Here is a 22,136-nt window from a genome sequence, read left to right on the forward strand (position 1 = left end):
GAGTGGCGCCTTAGACAGCGTTTTCCATCACCAAAACACCAAATTATGGAATTTCTTGTGGAAGAATGGTGTCGCATCTAGGGCTGTTGCGGTGACCGTGGCGTTCACGAGTCATGAAGGCAGTCAAATTCCACATGAGCATTTAGTCACGGTAATTAGGTTTCTCCAAGCTCTGATGCCGCTGATGGTCCTTAATAGTCTACCAAACTTGTTAACTGCCTGGTACTCAAGCACTCTATTGCCCCTCTAATCACTCTGACATCAATGGAAATGTAATGGAAAATCTAATCAAACACTTCATGAAAGCCCATGAATTCATGTTGCGCAACATTTCTATAGGCTATGCAATTGCGAGGGAAAACACAGTGATGGCCTCTATTTAAAAGAGGAGGATCCCATCAGCTTTCTATAGGCTGGGACTACTAAATGTATTTCTCAACTTTCCTAATATTAAGCACACTGATTCACTTTACGACGGAGTATGAAAATGAAAATAAACCACAGGAAAAGCATCCTTGATTCGCTATTTAAGTGCATAGATGACATGTATTTTTTCCGCTGCCCATATTTAGTATATGTAAAGACAAGATTCAATCAAGAACAGTCTGATGGGTGACGATATTAGCCTATCACTTGTGAATGATACATTATCACTTGTGAATGATGCCCAGAATAGGAAACAATGCCTTTTTTTTGCAACTTAGTGTCACACCTCATGTAGTCTAGTCCATAGTACTATATGTTTTAATAAGGTTTGTATCACACCTCATGTAGCCTAATCCATAGTCCTATATGTTTTAATAAGGTTAGTATCACACCTCATGTAGTCTAGTCCATAGTCCTAAATGTTTTAATAAGGTTTGTATCACACCTCATGTAGCCTAGCCCATAGTCCTATATGTTTTAATAAGGTTTGTATCACACCTCATGTAGTCCATAGTCCTATATGTTGTAATAAGGTTTGTATCACACCTCATGTAGTCTAGTGCATAGTCCTATATGTTTTAATAAGGTTTGTATCACACCTCATGTAGTCTAGTCCATAGTCCTATATGTTTTAATAAGGTTTGTATCACACCTCATGTAGTCTAGTCCATAGTCCTATATGTTTTAATAAGGTTTGTATCACACCTCATGTAGCCTAGCCCATAGTCCTATATGTTTTAATAAGGTTTGTATCACACCTCATGTAGCCTAGCCCATAGGCCTATATGTTGTAATAAGGTTTGTATCACAACTAAAGTGGCCAAATAACCTCTTTAAAATCAATCTGCTTTACTGAAGGTGTGTAGAGCCAAACTAGCATATATAAGGTGAGGTGTGAGTTTCGAGTTTGGGGAAGATAATTTTCACCATAAAAATGCACATTTCTAGTAAAAGCATACCATGCAAAAATGCATTTGTGGTCACTTTTGATTAGAGGTTGACTGATTTATGATTTTTCAACACCAATACCCATTATTAGAGAACCAAAAAAAGCCTGTACTGATTAATCTGACGTTTTTATATATTTATTTGTAATAATGACAAGTACAACAATACTGAACGAACACTTTTATTTTAACTTAATATAATGCATAAATAAAATCTATTTAGTCTCAAATAAATAATGAAACATGTTCAATTTGGTTTAAATAATGCAAAAACACAGTGTTGGAGAAGAAAGTAAAAGTGCAATATGTGCCATGTAAAAAAGCTAACGTTTAAGTTCCTTGCTCAGAACATGAGAACATTTGAAAGCTGGTGGTTCCTTTTAACATGAGTCTTCAATATTCCCAGGTAAGAAGTTTTAGGTTGTAGTTATTATCGCAATTATAGGACTATTTCCCTCTATACCATTTGTATTTCATTAACCTTTGACTGTTGGATGTTCTTATAGGCACTTTAGTATTGCCAGCCTAATCTCGGGAGTTGATAGGCTTGAAGTCATAAACAGCGCTGTGCTTCAAGCATTGCTAAGAGCTGCCGGCAAACGCAGGAAAGTGCTATTTGAATGAATGCTTACCAGCCTGCTGCTGCCCACCACCGCTCAGACTGCTCTATCAAATCATACACTTAAATATGCAGAATAGCAAATTCTATATGCCATTCTGTTCTTCTGAAATAAACTACATTTCCATGATATCATGTTCTTTAGACCTGTCTAAAATAAATAATGGATTTGTGAAAGCGTTGGCTATATTACATGGATTTATTAGACTTTTTAAAATGTAGCTGTTCCAAAGGTCTGCATCGGTGGAAGCCTGGAGATGCTTCATTTGTTTATGTTAATTAACGGTCAATTACCACAAGACCAACAGTTATTTGCTTGACAATCGCCGGCTGACTAAATTTCGTGACGGCCACAGCCCTAGTCGCATCCCTCCAATGGAATGCCAGACACTTGTAAAATCTATGCCAAAGCGCATTGAAGCTGTTCTGGTGGCTCGTGATGGCCCAACGCCCTATTAAGACACTCTGTTGGTGTGTCCTTTTATTTTGGCAGTTACCTGTACTTTAGTCACAAAACCGTACTTTACATATTTCTTGATAAATTAGATGTTCGGTAGTGACATTAAAACATTTTTTTTTAAATGATCCATGAAGATTTACTAACTTGCTCACCATTTTCTCCAAAATGTTTGCAGACTGACTACTCACCATGAGGCCATGCTGGAGAGGGGTGCAATCCCTTGCCATGTCTGTTTCTATGGGGACAAGCACTGTTCATGACACAAACTGTTCACACCCCTCTTGTTTGGCGGAGAGATAATTTTACAGGTTTTAAAGCAAGTTTTCTTGCAATTCTATACATACACAACGTGTATTCATGTCAATATTTCCAAATTGCACCATGTGCGTTATACTATTACAACTTTCAAGAGTAAGTTGAAAGCCGGACTGAGTTCCTTACATGAAATCCATTTATTTTATTTTTATTTCACGGGAGAGAGGGTGGGGCACAGGAGAGAGGGGGCGCACGGGAGAGAGGGTGGAGCACGGGAGAGAGGGTGGAGCACGGGAGAGAGGGTGGAGCACGGGAGAGAGGGTGGAGCACGGGAGAGAGGGTGGGGCACGGGAGAGAGGTTGGGGCACGGGAGAGAGGGTGGGGCACGGGAGAGAGGGTGGGGCACGGGAGAGAGGGTGGGGCACGGGAGAGAGGGTGAAGCACGGGAGAGAGGGTGGGGCACGGGAGAGAGGGGGCGCACGGGAGAGAGGGTGGAGCACGGGAGAGAGGGTGGGGCACGGGAGAGAGGGTGGGGCACGGGAGAGAGGGTGGGGCACGGGAGAGAGGGTGGGGCACGGGAGAGAGGGTGGGGCACGGGAGAGAGGGGTGGAGTACGGAGAAGAGTGTGGAGTACGGAGGGAGGGACTTTTAGAAGGGGGAAGAGTTCTAGAAGAGAGGAGGTGGGTCGTTTTGCCTTTGAATAAGGTGGGTTTCAGGGGTATTAGGGTTAACAGGTGGTGGGTTATCCCAACGTACAAAGGACAGTTATTTACCCCCATCCCAACCCCATCATCACAAACAACCCTCACCCTCACTCATCCTCAGGCAAGAGAACCTTTAAACAGTGCACTCACCACATTCTGACCCACTAAAGGAGAAGGGAGAGGGGGGTTCACAAATACAATCAACAGCCTCCGCAGCACAGCCAACCATACCTAAGTATAATGAGGAATTCTCTCACACCCAAATAGAAATTCAAATGAGCTCAGCTGGGATGTCTTGACTTACCTTTTGTGTTGCCAAGTACTGTGTTTTAATGCTGGATTTAAGTTGCTAGCCCCTGTTGTTTGTCTTTCTCTATTTATACCCATCTTTCTTCCTCTCTCTCTTTCTTCCCTCGCTCTTCATCTTCATCTCTCTCCCCCCCCCCCCCTTTCTCTGTCTACCCTTTTCTCCCTACAGTGCGTATCAAGCCTGGCTCGGCGTCCCCAGTGGAGTACCAGAGTGACAGTGATGTGGAGAGTGGGACAGAGTCGGGTTCAGCTTCCTTCAGTACACCGGGACTGGACACAGGGTGAGTGTCAGATAATGGAAGGTGGTGGTATAGGCCTGGACACAGGGTTGGTGGTACTGTAGGACTCAGCTTCCTTCTTTGGACACAGGGTGAGTGTTAAGGCTTCCGCATGCTTCCCAGCCAAAAGAGTTCGGAAACAGTTTGTGCATCTATTATGACAACATTTTGTGACGTTTTTGTTAGTTTTGGACTTCGGCAAGGGTCTTTTCAGGTGTTCGGGCACACCGTTTTTTTTCTCGGTAGCTGAAGTCTACGCCCCCTTGTCGGCGATTGGTCAACAGTATGGATTCTTCAATGAAGTGCCTGTTGTCATTCAACAAGAGACTTGTACTCATGCACATTTTTCCACTTGAGAAATACTGCACCAAACATCTTAGTCAGATGCAAAATTGCGCAACTAAGATCTCCTCGGCAAAAATGTATGACAGATTTCTCGAGTTATCATAGATAAATCTGGCTCCTGGCTACGGCGTCTCAAAATGGACAAACATTTTTTTTCAAGCGAAGGTCTTTTAAGGGAACGAGCTCGGCAAGCGCCAGCCGAACGAACTGAAGCAGGCTGACGCCTTCAGAGGATGGAGGCTGGGTGATACATTGTTTTTTTTTTTTCATCAGTATACGAGAACAATACTTATTTCAGAAGATATCTTGCATGATTTGTGGGTAGTTGAGTAGTCCTGTCATACACTGCCTTCATAAAGTATTCATACCCCTTGACTTATTCCACATTTTGTTGTTACAGCCTGAATTCAAATTGGATTCAATATATTTTTTTCTCACCCATCTACACACAATACCCCATAGTGACAAAGTGAAAACATCTTTGTAGAAATGTTTGCATATGTATTGAAATACAGGGCCTCCCGAGTGGCGCAGCATCGCAGTGCTCGAGGCGTCACTACAGACACGGGTTTGTTCCCAGGCATGTGCCTTTTTCTCAGGGGGGGGGGGCTTCCGTCTGGCCACTCTCCCATAAAACCCAATTTGGTGAAGTGCTACAGAGACTGTTGTCCCGTCTCAGCCAAGGAACTCTGTAGTTCTGTCAGAGTGGTCGTTGGGTTCTTGGTCACCACCTCTTGCCCAGTTGCTCAGTTTGGTTGGACGGCCAGCTCTAGACAGTCTGGGTAGTTCCATACTTTTTCCATTTCCCACTGTGCTCTTGGAAAATTTATTTTATTTTCCCTTTATTTAACCAGGTAAGCTAGTTGAGAACAAGTTCTCATTTACAACTGCAACCTGGCCAAGATAAAGCATAGCAGTGTGAACAGACAACAACACAGAGTTACACATGGAGTAAACAATAAACAAGTCAATAACACAGTAGAAAAAAAAGAGTCTATATACATTGTGTGCAAAAGGCATGAGGAGGTAGGCGAATAATTACAATTTAGCAGATTAACATTGGAGTGATAAATGATCAGATGAACATGTGCAAGTAGAGATACTGGTGTGCAAAAGAGCAGAAAAGTAAATAAATAAAAACAGTATGGGGATGAGGTAGGTAAATTGGGTGGGCTATTTACAGATGGGCTATGTACAGCTGCAGCGATCGGTTAGCTGCTCAGATAGCAGATGTTTAAAGTTGGTGAGGGAAATAAAAGTCTCCAACTTCAGCGATTTTTGCAATTCATTCCAGTCACAGGTAGCAGAGAACTGGAAGGAAAGGCGGCCAAATGAGGTGTTGGCTTTAGGGATGATCAGTGAGATACACCTGCTGGAGCGCATGAAACGGGTGGGTGTTGCCATCGTGACCAGTGAACTGAGATCAGGCAGAGCTTTACCTAGCATGGACTTGTAGATGACCTGGAGCCAGTGGGTCTGGCGACGAATATGTAGCGAGGGCCAGCCGACTAGAGCATACAGGTCGCAGTGGTGTTTGGTATAAGGTGCTTTAGTAACAAAACGGATCTAGTTTGCTGAGTAGAGTATTGGAAGCTATTTTGTAGATGACATCGCCGAAGTCGAGGATCGGTAGGATAGTCAGTTTTACTAGGGTAAGTTTGGCGGCGTGAGTGAAGGAGGCTTTGTTGCGAAATAGAAAGCCGACTCTAGATTTGATTTTGGATTGGAGATGTTTGATATGAGTCTGGAAGGAGAGTTTACAGTCTAGCCAGACACCTAGGTACTTATAGAGGACTCACCCTGTGTCCAGTCCCGGTGTACCTTGAGCGTGGCTGAGGTGCATCCGTGACCGGCTCGGAAACCAGATTGCACAGCGGAGAAGGTACAGTGGGATTCGAGATGGTCAGTGATCTGTTTGTTGACTTGGCTTTCGAAGACCTTAGAGAGGCAGGGCAGGATGGATATAGGTCTGTAACAGTTTGGGTCCAGGGTGTCTCCCCCTTTGAAGAGAGGGATGACCGCGGCAGCTTTCCAATCCTTGGGGATCTCAGACGATACAAAAGAGAGGTTGAACAGGCTGGTAATAGGGGTTGCGACTATGGCGGCGGATAGTTTCAGAAATAGAGGGTCCAGACTGATTTGTATGGGTACAGGTTTTGCAGCTCTTTCAGAACATCTGCTATCTGGATTTGGGTAAAGGAGAAGCTGGGGAGGCTTGGGCGAGTAGCTGCGGGGGGGGCGGAGCTGTTGGCCGAGGTTGGAGTTGCCAGGAGGAAGGCATGGCCAGCCGTTGAGAAATGCTTGTTGAAGTTTTCGATTATCATGGATTTATCAGTGGTGACCGTGTTACCTAGCCTCAGTGCAGTGGGCAGCTGGGAGGAGGTGCTCTTGTTCTCCATGGACTTTACAGTGTCCCAGAGCTTTTTGGAGTTAGAGCTACAGGATGCAAATTTCTGCTTGAAAAAGCTGGCCTTTGCTTTCCTGACTGACTGCGTGTATTGGTTCCTGACTTCCCTGAACAGTTGCATATCGCGGGGACTATTCGATGCTATTGCAGTCCGCCACAGGATGTTTTTGTGCTGGAGTGAACCAAGGGCTATATATCTGTTCTTAGTTCTGCATTTTTTGAACGGAGCATGCTTATCTAAGATGGTGAGGAAGTTACTTTTAAAGAATGACCAGGCATCCTCTACTGACGGGATGAGGTCAATATCCTTCCAGGATACCCGGGCCAGGTCGATTAGAAAGGCCTGCTCGCAGAAGTGTTTTAGGGAGCGTTTGACAGTGATGAGGATCACTCATCTCAAGGATGATCAAAGGAAATTGGATGCACCTGAGCTCAATTTGGAATGTGTGAATACTTATGTAAATGAGACATTTTTGTGTTTAATTTTCAGTTATTTTTTTTTTTAAAGCTGTAAAAGCATGTCTTCACTACTGGGTATTGGCAGGTCCTCCCATAATTAAAAAAATATATTTAATCCATTTGAATTCAGGATGTAACACAACAAAATGTGGAATAAGTCAAGGGGTATGAATACTTTCTGAAGGCACTGTAGGAGTAGAGTGATACAGGGAGAGTGTTTTGCAGGACTGGGGTTGAGTGTATTAGAGAAAAGTGATATAGGGTGAATTTGCCCCTTCACTGGGGGTTTGGCTGTGGTGAGCTGGGCCCGTCCCTCCTCTCCTCTCTCTGGCATTAATCACATTACTGCAGCACTGCTCTTCTCTGGACCCTTACATAACCCCTGAACACTGGAGGAGAGGCAGTGTGTATGTGGCACACAATGTGTAGTGAGGCAGCAACCGAGAGAGACAGAATGTATTCATGTGTATCTCTATTTGGTAGGAGGATGCAGCAACCTCAACACCCCAAGGCGTAGCTTTGTGTGTGTGTGTGTCAGAGCTTGCTGCACTCTATCTAACTGAAATGCAGGGTGTGTGCTTGGAGAGTTCACTTAGCTGACGTATGTGTGTGTGTGTGTGTGTGTGTGTGTGTGTGTGTCAGAGCTTGCTGCACTCTATCTAACTGAAATGCAGGGTGTGTGCTTGGAGAGTTCACTTAGCTGACGTGTGTGTGTGTGTGTGTGTGTGTGTGTGTGTGTGTGTGTGTGTGTCAGAGCTTGCTGCACTCTATCTAACTGAAATGCAGGGTGTGTGCTTGGAGAGTTCACTTAGCTGACGTGTGTGTGTGTGTGTGTCAGAGCTTGCTGCACTCGATCTAACTGAAATGCAGGGTGTGTGCTTGGAGAGTTCACTTAGCTGACGTGTGTTTGTGTGTTTGTGTGTGTTGCTGGGCAGGGTTGTCACAGAACTGGGTGTAAACAAGGTTACGTAATGCAGTTTGCCGTCACACCTCCTTATAAACGGTTTGGAGAGAGAGAAAGAGAAGGAGCGGGGTGAGTGTGTTAGAGGCGGGATGGGGTGAAGAAGGAATTCTATTCTTTAGTGTGTTTGAGAGAGAGAGAGAGAGAGAGAGAGAGAGAGAGAGAGAGAGAGAGAGAGAGAGAGAGAGAGAGAGAGAGAGAGAGAGAGAGAGAGAGAGAAAGAGTGAACTAGTTGGCAGGCAGGCTGGAGAAAGGGAAGGCCGGCCGCGAGGAACCCGGAGGATGGGAGGGAGAGCGAGAGGAAGGAAAGGAGGGAAGAGAGAGGAGAGATCAGCATTGAACTGGAAGCTGTCCAGCTGTATGGGTTTTCAACAGTTACTCTCTATCCCTCTCTGCTGCCTGTGGCCTGTAACTTCACCCAGGGATCATAGATCACTATTAACTGTGATAAACCTAAACAATAAACTTAGTCATCAGTGATTACCAGGAGTGAGGCTCTGTTAGAATCATTTAAATGAACATGGTGTATTTGACTATTATGTATGTATACTGAACAAAAATATAAATGCAACAATTTCAAAGATTTTACTGAGTTACAGTTCATTGAAATCAACACATTAGGCCATATCTATGGATTTCACATGACTGGGAATACAGATATGCATCTGTTGGTCACAGATACCTTAAATGTAATGTAGGAGCGTGGATCAGAGAACCAAATCTAATTTTATTTGTCACATACACATGGTTAGCAGATGTTAATGCGAGTGTAGCGAAATGCTTGTGCTTCTTGTTCCAACAATGCAGTAATAACCAACGAGTAATCTAACCTAACAATTTCACAACAACTACCTTATACACACAAGTGTAAAGGGATGAAGAATATGTACATAAAGATATATGAATGAGTGATGGTACAGAGCGGCATAGGCAAGATGCAGTAGATGGTATTGAGTACAGCATATACATATGAGATGAGTAATGTAGGGTATGTAAACATTATATTAAGTGGCATTGTTTAAAGTGGCTAGTGATACATTTTTTACATCAATTTCCATTATTAAAGTGAGCTTGAGTTGAGTCAGTATGTTGGCAGCAGCCACTCAATGTTAGTGGTGGCTGTTAACAGTCTGCTGGCCTTGAGATAGGTGTTTTCAGTCTCTCGGTCCCAGCTTTGATGCACCTGTACTGACCTCACCTTCTGGATGATAGTGGGGTGAACAGGCGGTGGCTCGGGTGGTTGTTGTCCTTGATGATCTTTATGGCCTTCCTGTGACATCGTGTGCTGTAGGTGTCCTGGAGGGCAGGTAGTTTGCCCCCGGTGATGCGTTGTGCAGACCTCACTACCCTCTGGAGAGCTTTACGGTTGTGGACGGAGCAGTTGCCGTACCAGGCAGTGATACAGCCCGGCAGGATGCTCTCGATTGTGCATCTGTAAAAGTTTGTGAGTGCTTTTGGTGATTTCTTCAGGCTCCTGAGGTTGAAGAGGTGCTGCTGCACCTTCTTCACCACGCTTTCTGTGTGGGTGGACCAATTCAGTTTGCCCATGATGTGTACGCCGAGGAACTTAACTTTCTAACCTCTCCACTACTGTCCCGTTGATGTGGATAGGGGGGTGTTCCCTCTGCTGTTTCTTGAAGTCCACGATCACCACCTTTGTTTTGTTGACGTTGAGTGTGAGGTTATTTTCCTGACACCACACTCCGAGGGCCCTCACCTCCTCCCTGTAGGCCGTCTTGCCGTTGTTGGTAATCATGCCTAACACTGTAGTATCGTCTGCAAACTTGATGATTGAGTTGGAGGCGTGCATGGCCACCCAGTCATGGGTGAACAGGGAGTACAGGAGAGGGCTGAGAACGCACCCTTGTGGGGCCCCAGTGTTGAGGATCAGCGGGGTGGAGATGTTGTTACCTACCCTCACCACCTGGGGGCGGCCCGTCAGGAAGTCCAGTACCCAGTTGCACAGGGCGGGGTCGAGACCCAGGGTCTCGAGCTTGATGACGAGTTTGGAGGGTACTATGGTGTTAAATGCTGAGCTGTAGTCGATGAACAGCATTCTCACATAGGTATTCCTCTTGTCCAGATGGGTTAGGGCAGTGTGCAGTGTGATGGCGATTGCGTCATCTGTGGACCTATTGGGGCGGTAAGCAAATTGGAGTGGGTCTAGGGTGGAGGTGTCAGGTAGGGTGGAGGTGATATGGTCCTTGACTAGTCTCTCAAAGCACTTAATGATGCACTTCATGATGACGGAAGTGAGTGCTACAGTTACCTTAGCTTTCTTGGGAACAGGAACAATGGTGGCCCTCTTGAAGCATGTGGGAACAGCAGACTGGGATAAGGATTGATTGAATATGTCCGTAAACACACCAGCCAGCTGGTCTGCGCATGCTCTGAGGACGCGGTTGGCGATGCCGTCTGGGCCTGCAGCTTTGCGAGGGTTAATACGTTTAAATGTTTTACTCAGGTCGGCTGCAGTGAAGGAGAGTCCGCAGGTTTTGGTAGCGGGCCGTGTCAGTGGCACTGTATTGTCCTCAAAGTGAGCAAAGAAGTTGTTTAGTCTGTCTGGGAGCAAGACATCCTGGTCCGCGACGGGGCTGGTTTTCTTTTTGTAATCCGTGATTGACTGTAGACCCTGCCACATACCTCTTGTGTCTGAGCCGTTGAATTGCGACTCTACCTTGTCTCTATACTGATGCTTAACTTGTTTGATTGCCTTGCGGAGGGAATGGCTACACTGTTTGTATTCGTTCAGTCATTATCTGATGCTACCACCATTTGCCTCATGTGGCACGACACAGGCTGTTGATTGTGACCTGTGGAATGTTGTCCCACTCCTCTTCAATGGCTGTGCAAAGTTGCTGGATATAGGCGGGAAATGGAACACGCTGTCGTACACGTTGATCCAGAGCATCCCAAACATGCTCAATGTGTGACATGTCTGGTGAGTATGCAGGCTATGGAAGAACTGGGACATTTTCAGCTTCCAGGAATTGTGTACAGATCCTTGCAACATGGGGCCGTGCATTATCGTGCTGAAATATGAGGTGATGGCTGCAGATGAATGGCACGACAATGGTCCTCAGGATCTCGTCACGGTATCTCTGTGCATTCAAATTGCCATCGATAAAATACATTTGAGTTTGTTTGTTTGAGTCTGCACATACCGTAACCCCACCACCACGGGGCACTCTGTTCACAATGTTGATATCAGAAAACCGCTTACCCACACAATGCCATACACACTGTCTGCCATCTGCCCGGTACAGTTGAAACCGGGATTCATCCATGAAGGGTAAACTTCTCCAGTGTGCCAGTGGCCATCGAAGGTGGGCATTTTACCACTGAAGTCGATTACGATGCTGAACTGCAGTCAGATTAAGACCCTGGTGAGGACGACGAGCACGCAGATGAGCTTTCCTGAGAGGGTTTATGGCAGTTTTTGCAGAAATTCTTCAGTTGTGCAAACCCACAGTTTCATCAGCTGTCAGACCATCCCGCAGGTGAAGAAGCCGAATGTGTAAGTCCTGGGCTGCATAGTTACACGTGGTCTGTGGTTGTGAGGCCGGCTGGACGTACTGCCGAATTCTCTAAAATGATGTTAGAGGCTGCTTATGGTAGAGAAATTAACATTCAATTCTCTGGCAACAGCTCTCATGGACATTCCTGCAGTCAGCATGCTAATTGCACGCTCCCCCAAAACTTGAGGCAGCTGTGGCATTGTGTTGTGTGACCAAACTGCACATTTTATAGTGGCCTTTTATTGTCCCCAGCACAAGGTGCACCTGTGTAATCGTCATGCTGTTTAATCAACGTCTTGATTAACACCTGTCAGATGGATGGATTATCTTGGCAAAGGCAACGCTTACTAACAGGGATTTAAACAAATTTGTGCACAACATTTTTTAGAAATAAGCTGTTTGTTGGAATGGAACAGTTCTGGGATCTTTTATTTCAGCTCATGAAAGATGGGACCAATACTTTACATGTTGTGTTTATATTTCTGTTCAGTGTAGTTCCCTCATGTAGCCATGTCCAAATACGTAGGGGCGAATCACAACTTCCCATTGATATTTTTGTTCAGTGTAGTTCCCTCATGTAGCCATGTCCAAATACGTAGGGGCGAATCACAACTTCCCATTGATATTTGTGTTCAGTGTAGTTCCCTCATGTAGCCATGTCCAAATACGTAGGGGCGAATCACAACTTCCCATTGACATAAATGCTTGGCTAAGTAAATAAAATTGGAAGTTAAGATTCGCCCGAATAGTGTCACCTAATGATGATGCAGCAATGACAAAATAATTTGTAAGACTTCTATTCATCAATCACACAGATCCGTACAATAGAGTGCATGAACAATAAACCCATGGATAGGTTTTAATTGTCCAGTCAGCCACACTAGGGCAGTTCCCTATAGGTGTTACATCACAGTCCTTTCCTTCTAGGTTTAGTTAGGGCTTAGACAGTATGGGTGGGGTTGGGGAGGTAAACCTTATAGAACATGTCTGCTCGTGTAACACTAACATTTAAAGACCTTTTATCAAGCCCACATTAAGTATTTCAATATGTTGTTGCTGTTATACTCATATTCTATTGGATGTCATGTACTTGTGTTTTCTATTGTTTTAGTGACTATTTGTATGTGCATTGTGTGTAAAGGCCCTTACCTGCCCAGAGACTACTGGTGCAAATTACCTCTTTTCTACCCCCAGCACATTTCCATGGAAGTTGCACTACTGTAATATTTGTGTTGGTTAATGTGCACGGTCCCGGTGAAATTCAAATAATGATCCTAATAATATTTCAAATATGATTTGAACCCAGGTCTGAAGAGTTAATATACCGGTAGCTAGCTGCTTTCTAGTAATCCTGCTAATACAGGTGATCCTCTGACATTCTGTCATTTCACTAAATACATGACTTAGTGCATCTCACTCCAGCCTCACCCATATAATGTCTGCCCTCTCTCTCTCTTTGTCACTCTCAGGTCGGGCGTAGACATGGACATGCAGGTGGATCCTGATTCGCCGGATATGAAGAGGAGGCGTGTCCATATGTGTGACTATGATGGCTGTAACAAGGTGTACACCAAGAGCTCACACCTTAAAGCCCACCGCAGGATACACACAGGTAACACCAGTGTTGGGAAAGTAATATATTACTAACTGAAACTTTTTGGGCAAAAGTAACGTTACTTTACAATATTACTTTGTGTGGTAAGTAACGAGTTATATTACTTTGCTTTGCTTTCATGGAAAAAAATCACTGCTGTTGGATCACTGCTTTTTTTTTTTTTAGACCTCACATACACAGCCTATAGAGATGTATAGACATCAGAGGTGCGCCCTCTATACATTTCTATGAACAGCAGCCCGTCATTATATTTCTCCAAACACCCTTTCTCCGCTCGCTCAAGAACTAAATGAGGAAACAAGTCGAGATCGGATCATGGAAACACACCCGGTGGAGGAAAGATTCTGAAAGTAACACACACGTTGTTTGACAAAGTAACTGTAATAAAATAACCCAAGTAATGCATTACTTTACTCTGTTGCTCATAAAATGTATCAGATTACGTTACTTGTTAGTTCTGTAACGCGATACCCCCAACACTGGGTAACACACACCCTGACCTGCCCACATACTCATCTATAGCCCATGACTGATCCAGGGCCCGCATTCTGGAGCCTAGTGTTGCCCATCTCCCGTCCTCATGTACCCCCAACAGTACACATTTGTATTGCAGGCCCAGACAAGCACACCTGATTCAACTGATCATCAAGCCCTAAATTAGTTCAATGAGGTATGTTTGACCCAGGCTACACACTTTTTATGCTGTTGGGAGTTCTCGACGACTGGAGTTGGGAAACACTGCTGTAGCCAATGAATAGCCACTGCTGTAGCCAATGAATAGCCACTGCTGTAGCCAATGAATAGCCACTGCTGTAGCCAATGCATAGCCACTGCTGTAGCCAATGAATAGCCACTGCTGTAGCCCACTGCTCTTAAATGCTAGTAAAACTAAGTGCATGCTCTTCAACCGATTGCTGCCCGCACCCGCATGCCCGACTAGCATAACTACTCTGGACGGTTCTGACTTAGAATATGTGGACAACTACAAATACCTAGGTGTCTGGTTAGACTGAAGTCTCCTTCCAGACTCATATCAAACATCTCCAATCCAAAATGAAATCTAGAATCGGCTTCCTATTTCGCAAACAAAGCCTCCTTCACCCATGCTGCCAAACATACCCTCGTACAAAATAGCCTCCAGCACTCTACTCAGCAAATTGGATGCAGTCTATCACAGTGCCGTCTGTTTTGTCACCAAAGACCCATATACTACCCACCACTGCGCCCTGTATGCTCTCACTGCGATCCGTACGCTCTCACTGGCTGGCCCTCACTACATATCCGTCGCCAAACCCACTGGCTCCAGCCCCGTAAAGTCTTTGCTAGGTAAAGCCCCGCCTTATCTCAGCTCACTGGTCACCATAGCAACACCAACCCGTAGCAAGCGCTCCAGTCGGTACATCTCACTGGTCATCCCCAAAGCTAACACCCCCTTAGGCCGCCTTTCCTTCCAGTTCTCTGCTGCCAATGACAGGAACGAACTGCAAAAATCACTGAAGCTGGAGACTTATATCTTACCGATCGCTGCACCTGTACACAGCCCATCTGTAAATGGCACAACCAACTCCCTCATCCCCATATTGTTATTTACCCTCTTGCTCTTTTGCACCCCAGTATCTCTACTTCATATCATCGTCTGTACATCTATCACTACAGTGTTAATGATAAGTTGTAATTATTTCACCTCTATGGCCTATTTGTTGCCTTACCTCCCTAATATTACTACATTTGCACACACTGTACATATATTTTTATACTGTATTATTGACTGTACGTTTGTTTATTCCATGTGTAACTCTGTGTTGTTGTTTTTGTCGCACTGCTTTGCTTTATCTTGGCCAGATCACAGTTGTGAATGAGAACTTGTTCTCAACTGGCCTACCTGGTTAAATAAAGGTGGAAAAAGTCATTGAAAAAAATAGGCACGTTGCGTAGATCTATACTATAACTTCTTATCTGAAGATGCTTCGTTTTTTCTCAATTACATGCACTGAATGTACTTCCTATTAAACTAATCAACCAACTAACTCTGTCTTCTTCCCTGTAGGAGAGAAGCCATACCACTGTACATGGGAGGGCTGTACCTGGAGGTTCGCCCGGTCAGACGAGCTGACACGACACTTCCGTAAACACACGGGCATCAAGCCCTTCCGCTGCACCGACTGTGACCGCTCCTTCTCCCGGTCCGACCACCTAGCCCTGCACCGGAGACGCCACGTCATGATGTGAACCATGACCTCTGGCCCCTGATCTTTAAACCCTTCCCCCTACTACCATCACCCCCCCCCACCCCACCCCCGGTACTCAAGTGAAACTCAGATGGGAGGGGCTAAACCCTGAATGGTCACTTCCTGTTCCTGTCTCTTTTCTCTCCTCGTCCTCTAATTTGAACTGTGGGTCATCATGGAGATCAGGAAATGAAAGAGGTGGAGAACACAGATTGCAAAGTAAATGATGAGAGCAGTTCATTGTTGTTATTTGGTTGCCCAGCACCTGAAGGGGGAGTCCACCACTCTTCACAGCCACTCTCACCCCAATGCTTACCTTCTCATCTCTCCCTCACACCCCACTCAGTGTGACCATGGCATGACACCATCCTCCTCTATGGCTTCCTATCCTATCCTGGACTGAGAGAGAGACAGAGAACGGACTTTGAAATGATGCAGGGATGCCTAAACCATACACTCAGCTCTGAGGAAGAAGATGAGGGAGGAAGAGAACGGAGAGGAGGTGAAGGGGGCGTGGAAGGATATGTGGCTTTTGTCTTGTTTGTTGATTTCAGAGGGGAAGATACTGTAGATACCTTTACTGTATTTTCCTTCTCAACTTCTGTGATCCTGCATTGTGTGTGTGTGTGTGTGTGTGTGTGTGTGTGTGTGTGTGTGTGCGTGCGTGTGCGTGCGTGCGTTAGTGAAGCGTGTGCTATTTAAAGACAGTTGAAGATGCATAAAGTCCTCTCCTCCATATTCTTCCCGAGCAGAGTCCGCAGACCCCTCGGGGTGTGTGGGGTAGAACTGTTCTATTCTATCTAATTCAACCCCCCCCCCCACTCCCCCATCCCCTAAAACAGGGAGCTACAAGACTGTGAATTTTTATTAAGATTCTGTTTCAATCAGAAATGAAATCATGTTCACTCTCCCCACATTTTTAACTTGTTTGTTCAGTAACAGTATTTGTTGTTTTAAAAAAGGCCTTTTTTCCTTCTTCTCCTTCCCTCCGTCTCTTTGCCAGTGAATGGCTCTTAACAGAATAACATCCCTTTTTTTTGTATATTTCAAATCCTTAGATTGTGTTTGAGGCTGTGAAAGTATAAGAAAAAAAAGTTTGAGATTACAAATGGAACTCTCGCAGGGATCTAGGGGAGCTTGTGTGTGTGTTTGTTGCGTGTGTATGGACGTGTGTGTGTGTGTGTGGAACAAATAATCAGAACTGATGATTTTAGAAGTGTGTGTTTGGGGCAGCAGAGTGTTACCTCTTGCTCGTCGGCGCCTTAATGAATCAAAGTCAATCTGAGAAACTCTGGTTTTAGAAACGCGCGTTTATTTTGGTCTTCAGGGTTACCCAGGAAACGGGGTCTTATCGCCCTGACGACAGGTCACGAGGCACTCTCTTTTTTGTTACAAGCATTTCTACCCAGACTCAGATCAGGGCTTGTATTTACAGAGTCACAGAGTAAGATTTTTGATCTAGGATCAGATCTGCCCTTTCCATACGATCTTATTCATTATGATCTAAAAAGGCAAAACTGATCCTAGATCAGGAATTTACTGATCTTCATGTCTTAAACTGGCTGTTTTTAGCTCCTGCTCTCTGGGTTCACTTGATTATGCAACTTCCACAGACCTCACTCCTTACGCTGTACTGGGGTCAGTGGGTAAGTATGTGTTGCTAGTGGAACATACAAAGAGCTCACTCCAAAGTGCTGTTATGGAGTAAGTAGCAACATACATCTTGCTACTGGGACATACACAGATCTTGCTCCTAAGGGCTGTACTGAAGCCAGTGGCTAAGTACGTGTTGCCACTGGAACGCACAGCTCCTGTGGTACTAGTGCTGAGTGATTAACTGAAATGTCGGTTATTTTACGTTTTTCAAACAACTAATTGACCAACATCAGTTCAATTATTTAAATTCCATTGTTCCGTTTTTTTTCAGTGAGCTCATTGCACAGTTTCTGTACAAATAAATCAGATATAGACTGAAATGTTTGATGTGGGAGGGAGTTGTAGTTTCAACAGGGCCAATATTCCAAATAGTTTAGCTCATAAAACGCGGTGAATAACTACAATGGCCATAATCCATTGCGCATCTACTTGTCTGGTCTATGTTTTCTTTTACGCCAGCTACGGAAGAGACAGAAGAATGCGTGATCGTGAGAGGATACAGAGAGCAGCTGTTGGTTCGCAAGGTATCTATCTGTACCTGCAAATACATGATCTAAGTGATTTGGTATTCAGCAGTCATAAAATATGCGTTATTTACTTTGAAGCACTACTAAAATAGTGATTTTGTCAGACAGCAGGCAGCAGCTCTATAGAGATGAGATGAGTTGGAATGAAATACAAATACAAAACTACAACTCCCTCCTACATCAAACAGTTCAGTAAAGTCATCATATAAAACAAATGTAATATACACAACAGCTGAAATATTTGATTAAAGTAAAGTGATGTGAATAAATTATGGTTAACAAGTGATGCACAGTAATGGGCAGTCACTACCTCCATGGGACTTTTGTTATTTGTTTTGTCCTGTGTTATTTCAGCATTCAACCCACATAATGCATAGTGCATTTAATGTTTTTTTTTAAATCATCAAAACCGCGATTATATTTTAATAATTGAACCCGAAACCGAACCGACCTCAAAAAGTACTAATCGCTCAGCACTATGTGGGACATACATACAGAGAGGGCATACTTGAGGACATGTAAACAAATTGTTTGGCTATCTCGCTAGCAGTCGCAGCAGCCATAATCATTTCAAACGCTAGCTAAATAAAACACGAGCGAATTTTAACATCCCTTTTCTGTTGACAATTTAAAAACAAAATGCAGATAATGCTTGTCTGACTCTGAGCCCAGCCTTGGTGTGAGTTGAGTTGAGCGCATGCCGGAAGCAGCGAGAGATCTTATTGGTCCACACAGAGCAATGCAATGTTCCTATGAGTTTCTCTCATTCTCTGCTTCGACTCCTAACAATGATACTAAGCACATCTTTCTAGAAGAGTATATGCATTTGATTGCAACTTGTTTTGTTTTGTAAACTGTTCATATTAGATGTTAAGGACTATGAGAATAATGAAAAAGAATAAGAAGTGTACATTCTGTATATAAATCAAAAAGCATAATAAATGTAACAGGTGGAGTTCTATTTTTAACACTGACTAGACAATGTGAAAATATCATTTGTATTTTCTTTTCTCCTCTGTTGGATGGATTTACAAATGAAATGTGTATAAAAAGTTAAATTCCTTCTTTACAAAAAAAATCCCCCAAAATCGGTCCCTTTTGTGTTGTGCTCACTGTTGTTGCATGGAGAGTAGCATTTGTTTTTGTGAAGTTGGTGAGCATGTCGGTGTGAACATGGTGCCCTAACCTAACAGTTATGATGACCTGCAACAAGCACTGAAAAATCTGAAGAACCGTCTCGACCATATCCTTATCCCAAAAGTCACCCTATTCCCTACGTAGTGCATTGCCTTAGGGTTCTGGTCAAAAGTAGTGCACTATATAGAGAGAAGGATGCAATTGTGGACACACCCCAATGCTGAAAAACTGATAATGTGTCATATCTGTTGTCGTTGGTCAAACCCACCTCAATGCATAGACATGGCAATGCCAGTGATATACAATACAAGACACCAACTCATCCATATGAAATAACATCAGAATCCTTTTTAATGTCTCCATATACCACAAAGAAAACCATCCAGTAATACATCAATACACCACGATAGTGATGCTCTTGACCAAGAACATGCATCTATGGTTCAGACTTGGCAGCATACAACTGAAGACTTCATGACCATCTGCTCCTTACTGTATCTGAACAAGCACGTTTATCCACTATTCGCTAGTCACCCAATCACTTCTACAATACGGCACCACATAATGTAAGGGTAAATTGATTGATTGTGTGTGTGTGTGTGTGTGTGTGTGCGCGTGTGTATTACTGAACGTGTGTGAGTGTGCTTTTTCTTATCATTAATCAAAACTCTTTAAGAAATCATCATTTTAGGTATTTTTTATTGAATGCAGTAATTTATGGGCCAGTACTATATTACTCAGTGCAATGCAGTTATCGTTATAATAATACAAGTCATTAATATTATTTCTTTTGTATTTGTACAGAACAAATGTGTAAAGATCAGTGAGGAAAACGTGAGCTTTTTGATACTGTGAGATGTTGTTTCATTAAGTCAGTTTCCCCCTGTACAGTTGTGATTTACCCCACTTCTTTTATAGAATAAAATGTTTTTGGTTCAGATTGATGACGCAATGTCTTTATTGTTGACTTTTACGTGCTGCCGACACCAGCCACAGGCGTGCGTCCACATGCGCCGTCTCACACGTTGATTTTGTCCATCGACAAACACACATGAAACATTCATGGACTTGGTGTTGCTAATTTGTCCTGGAAGATAAACATTTGGTTGTTCTTTTACCTGAAATTGCATTTAGTCCTTTTCTGCTGAGTCTCTGTATAATTTTGTAGTAGTGTGTGATTGCGCCGCAGCCCGCAATTCGGGGCGTTCCTGCGGTTGCACAATTAAACTGGATGTAAAACAGCACATTTAAAGTATTCACTCAGTTTAAGTGTATTCATTTCAAATCGAATGTTATTGGTACACAGATTTAAACAGCACATTAATATTTCAACTGCACATTTCAAGCTTTCACTCAGTTTTTTGTTTTATTCGTATCAAATCTAATTTTGGTCGCATACACAGATTTGCAGATGTTAATGAAGGTACAGCTAAATGCTGTCGTTACTAGCTCCAACAGTGCACTAGAATGTCTCGCAAATGCAATACATACATTTTTTGTATCTTAAGAACAAATCAAGAAATAACAATCCAAGTAGGTATATTAGTGAGAATATCAATACGCTGTGTGTATAGACAGAATATCATTGGGAAAAGATAATGGTACGTACAGTTTATTTTTTATTTAACCTTTTATTTAACTGGCTTTGCCTCTCAAGGACATTCAGAGACTCTATTGACAGTTAGGGCTGTCGCGGTGACCGTATTACCGGCACATCGGCGGTCACGAGTCATGAAGGCAGTCAAATTCCACGTGACCATTTAGTCACGGTAATTAGGCTTCTCCAAGCTCTGCTGATGGTCATTAGTAGCCTACCAAACTTGCTAACTGGTACTCAAGCACTCTATTGTCCCTTTAATCACTCTGACATCAATGGAAATGTAATGGAAAATCTAATCAAACACTTCATGAAAGCCCATGAATTCATGTTGCGCAACATTTCTATGGGCTATGCAATTGTGTTAGAAAACAGAGTGATGGCCTCTATTTAAAAGAGGAGGATCCCATCAGCTTTCTATAGGCTGGGACTACTATATTTATTTCTCAACTTTCCTAATATAAAAAATTAAAAAAATGAAACACGGGAACAGCGTCCTCCGTTCACTATTTAAGTGCATACACTGCATTTGGAAAGTATTCAGAACACTTGAGTTTTTATGTTACAGCCTTATTCCAAAATGTATTAATTCTACACACAATACTACACCATAATGACAAAGCAAAAACAGGATTTTAGACATTTTTGATCACATTTACATCATTAAGCACCTTTGGCAACAATTACAGCCCGGAGTCTGCTTGGGTATGACGCTACAAGCTTGGCACACCTGTATTTGGGGAGTTTATCCCATTCTTCTCTGCAGATCCTCTCAAGCTCTGTCAGGTTGGACGGCGAGCGTCGCTTCACAGCAATTTCCAGGCCTCTCCAGAAATGTTTGATCAGGTTTTATGTCCAGGCTCTGGTTTTGCCTCAAGGACATTCAGAGACTTGTCCTGAAGCCTGTTCTGCGTTGTCTTGGCTGTGTCTTGGCTGTGTGCTTTGGGTTGTTGTCCTGTTGGAAGGTGAACACACCTACTCATCCAGGGTTTTTCTTTATTTTTACTATTTTCTACATTGTAGAATAATTAGTGTCAAAAGTGATTGACACACTTTATAAAGATGAACAACAATGGGTGTATAAAACTAGAAAAGTACATTTCCTTGAATAAAGTGTGGTGTGAATGCTATCTTGTGAAGCATTGATTGATAGGATAGGCTAGCCTTAACATGTAAAAGTTGGTGTGGTGTCTCTAGCTTGAACTGTTCAAGACTTACTGTTGGTGGCTATTGTATGCAAATGTATGCACATTTATATAGTTACAGTTCATGCAAGTTTCACAGAATGTTAAGTTAGGATAGCCTGAACATGTGAAAGGTGGTTTGGTGCCTATAGCCTGAATGGCTGAAGACTTACTGTTGGTGGGATATTTAATGCAAATCTATAGTTATAGTTGATCAACGTTTTTAAGAATTTTAATTTGGGATAAGAGGAACATGTGAATGTTGGTTTAGTGTCTAACTGGAACCGATCAAGAGTTACTGTTGGTGGGTTATTTTATGTTAATTTATGCAAATGTTTATAATTATAGTTCATTTATATCATTATAGTTAATAACGTTTTTAATCATTTGAAGTTCGATAGCCTGAACATGTGAACGTTGGTTTGGTGTCTCCAGCCTGAATGGTTCAAAAGTTACTGTTGGTGGGTTATTTTATGGAAATGTAGTTGATAAAGTTAGAAAAAA

The 22,136-nt window shown here is 43.4% G+C and overlaps 1 protein-coding gene across 4 annotated transcripts in view; it reads left to right on the plus strand.

Annotated features, from left to right (window-relative positions):
- Window positions 1-19,791, plus strand: part of LOC139392890 (Krueppel-like factor 8) — a 116,168-nt gene extending 96,377 nt beyond the window's left edge. For all 4 annotated transcript variants that reach the window (XM_071141214.1, XM_071141211.1, XM_071141213.1 and 1 more), the window contains exons 5-7: window positions 3,890-4,001; window positions 13,158-13,300; window positions 15,351-19,791. In XM_071141214.1, the coding sequence (XP_070997315.1) occupies window positions 3,890-4,001; window positions 13,158-13,300; window positions 15,351-15,532 (437 nt within the window). In that variant the 3' untranslated portion in view covers window positions 15,533-19,791. The remainder of the gene's footprint in view (window positions 1-3,889; window positions 4,002-13,157; window positions 13,301-15,350) is intronic.
- The last annotated feature ends 2,345 nt before the right edge of the window (window positions 19,792-22,136 follow it).

This window comes from Oncorhynchus clarkii, chromosome 33 (assembly GCF_045791955.1).
Source record: "Oncorhynchus clarkii lewisi isolate Uvic-CL-2024 chromosome 33, UVic_Ocla_1.0, whole genome shotgun sequence".
NCBI lineage: Eukaryota > Metazoa > Chordata > Actinopteri > Salmoniformes > Salmonidae > Oncorhynchus > Oncorhynchus clarkii.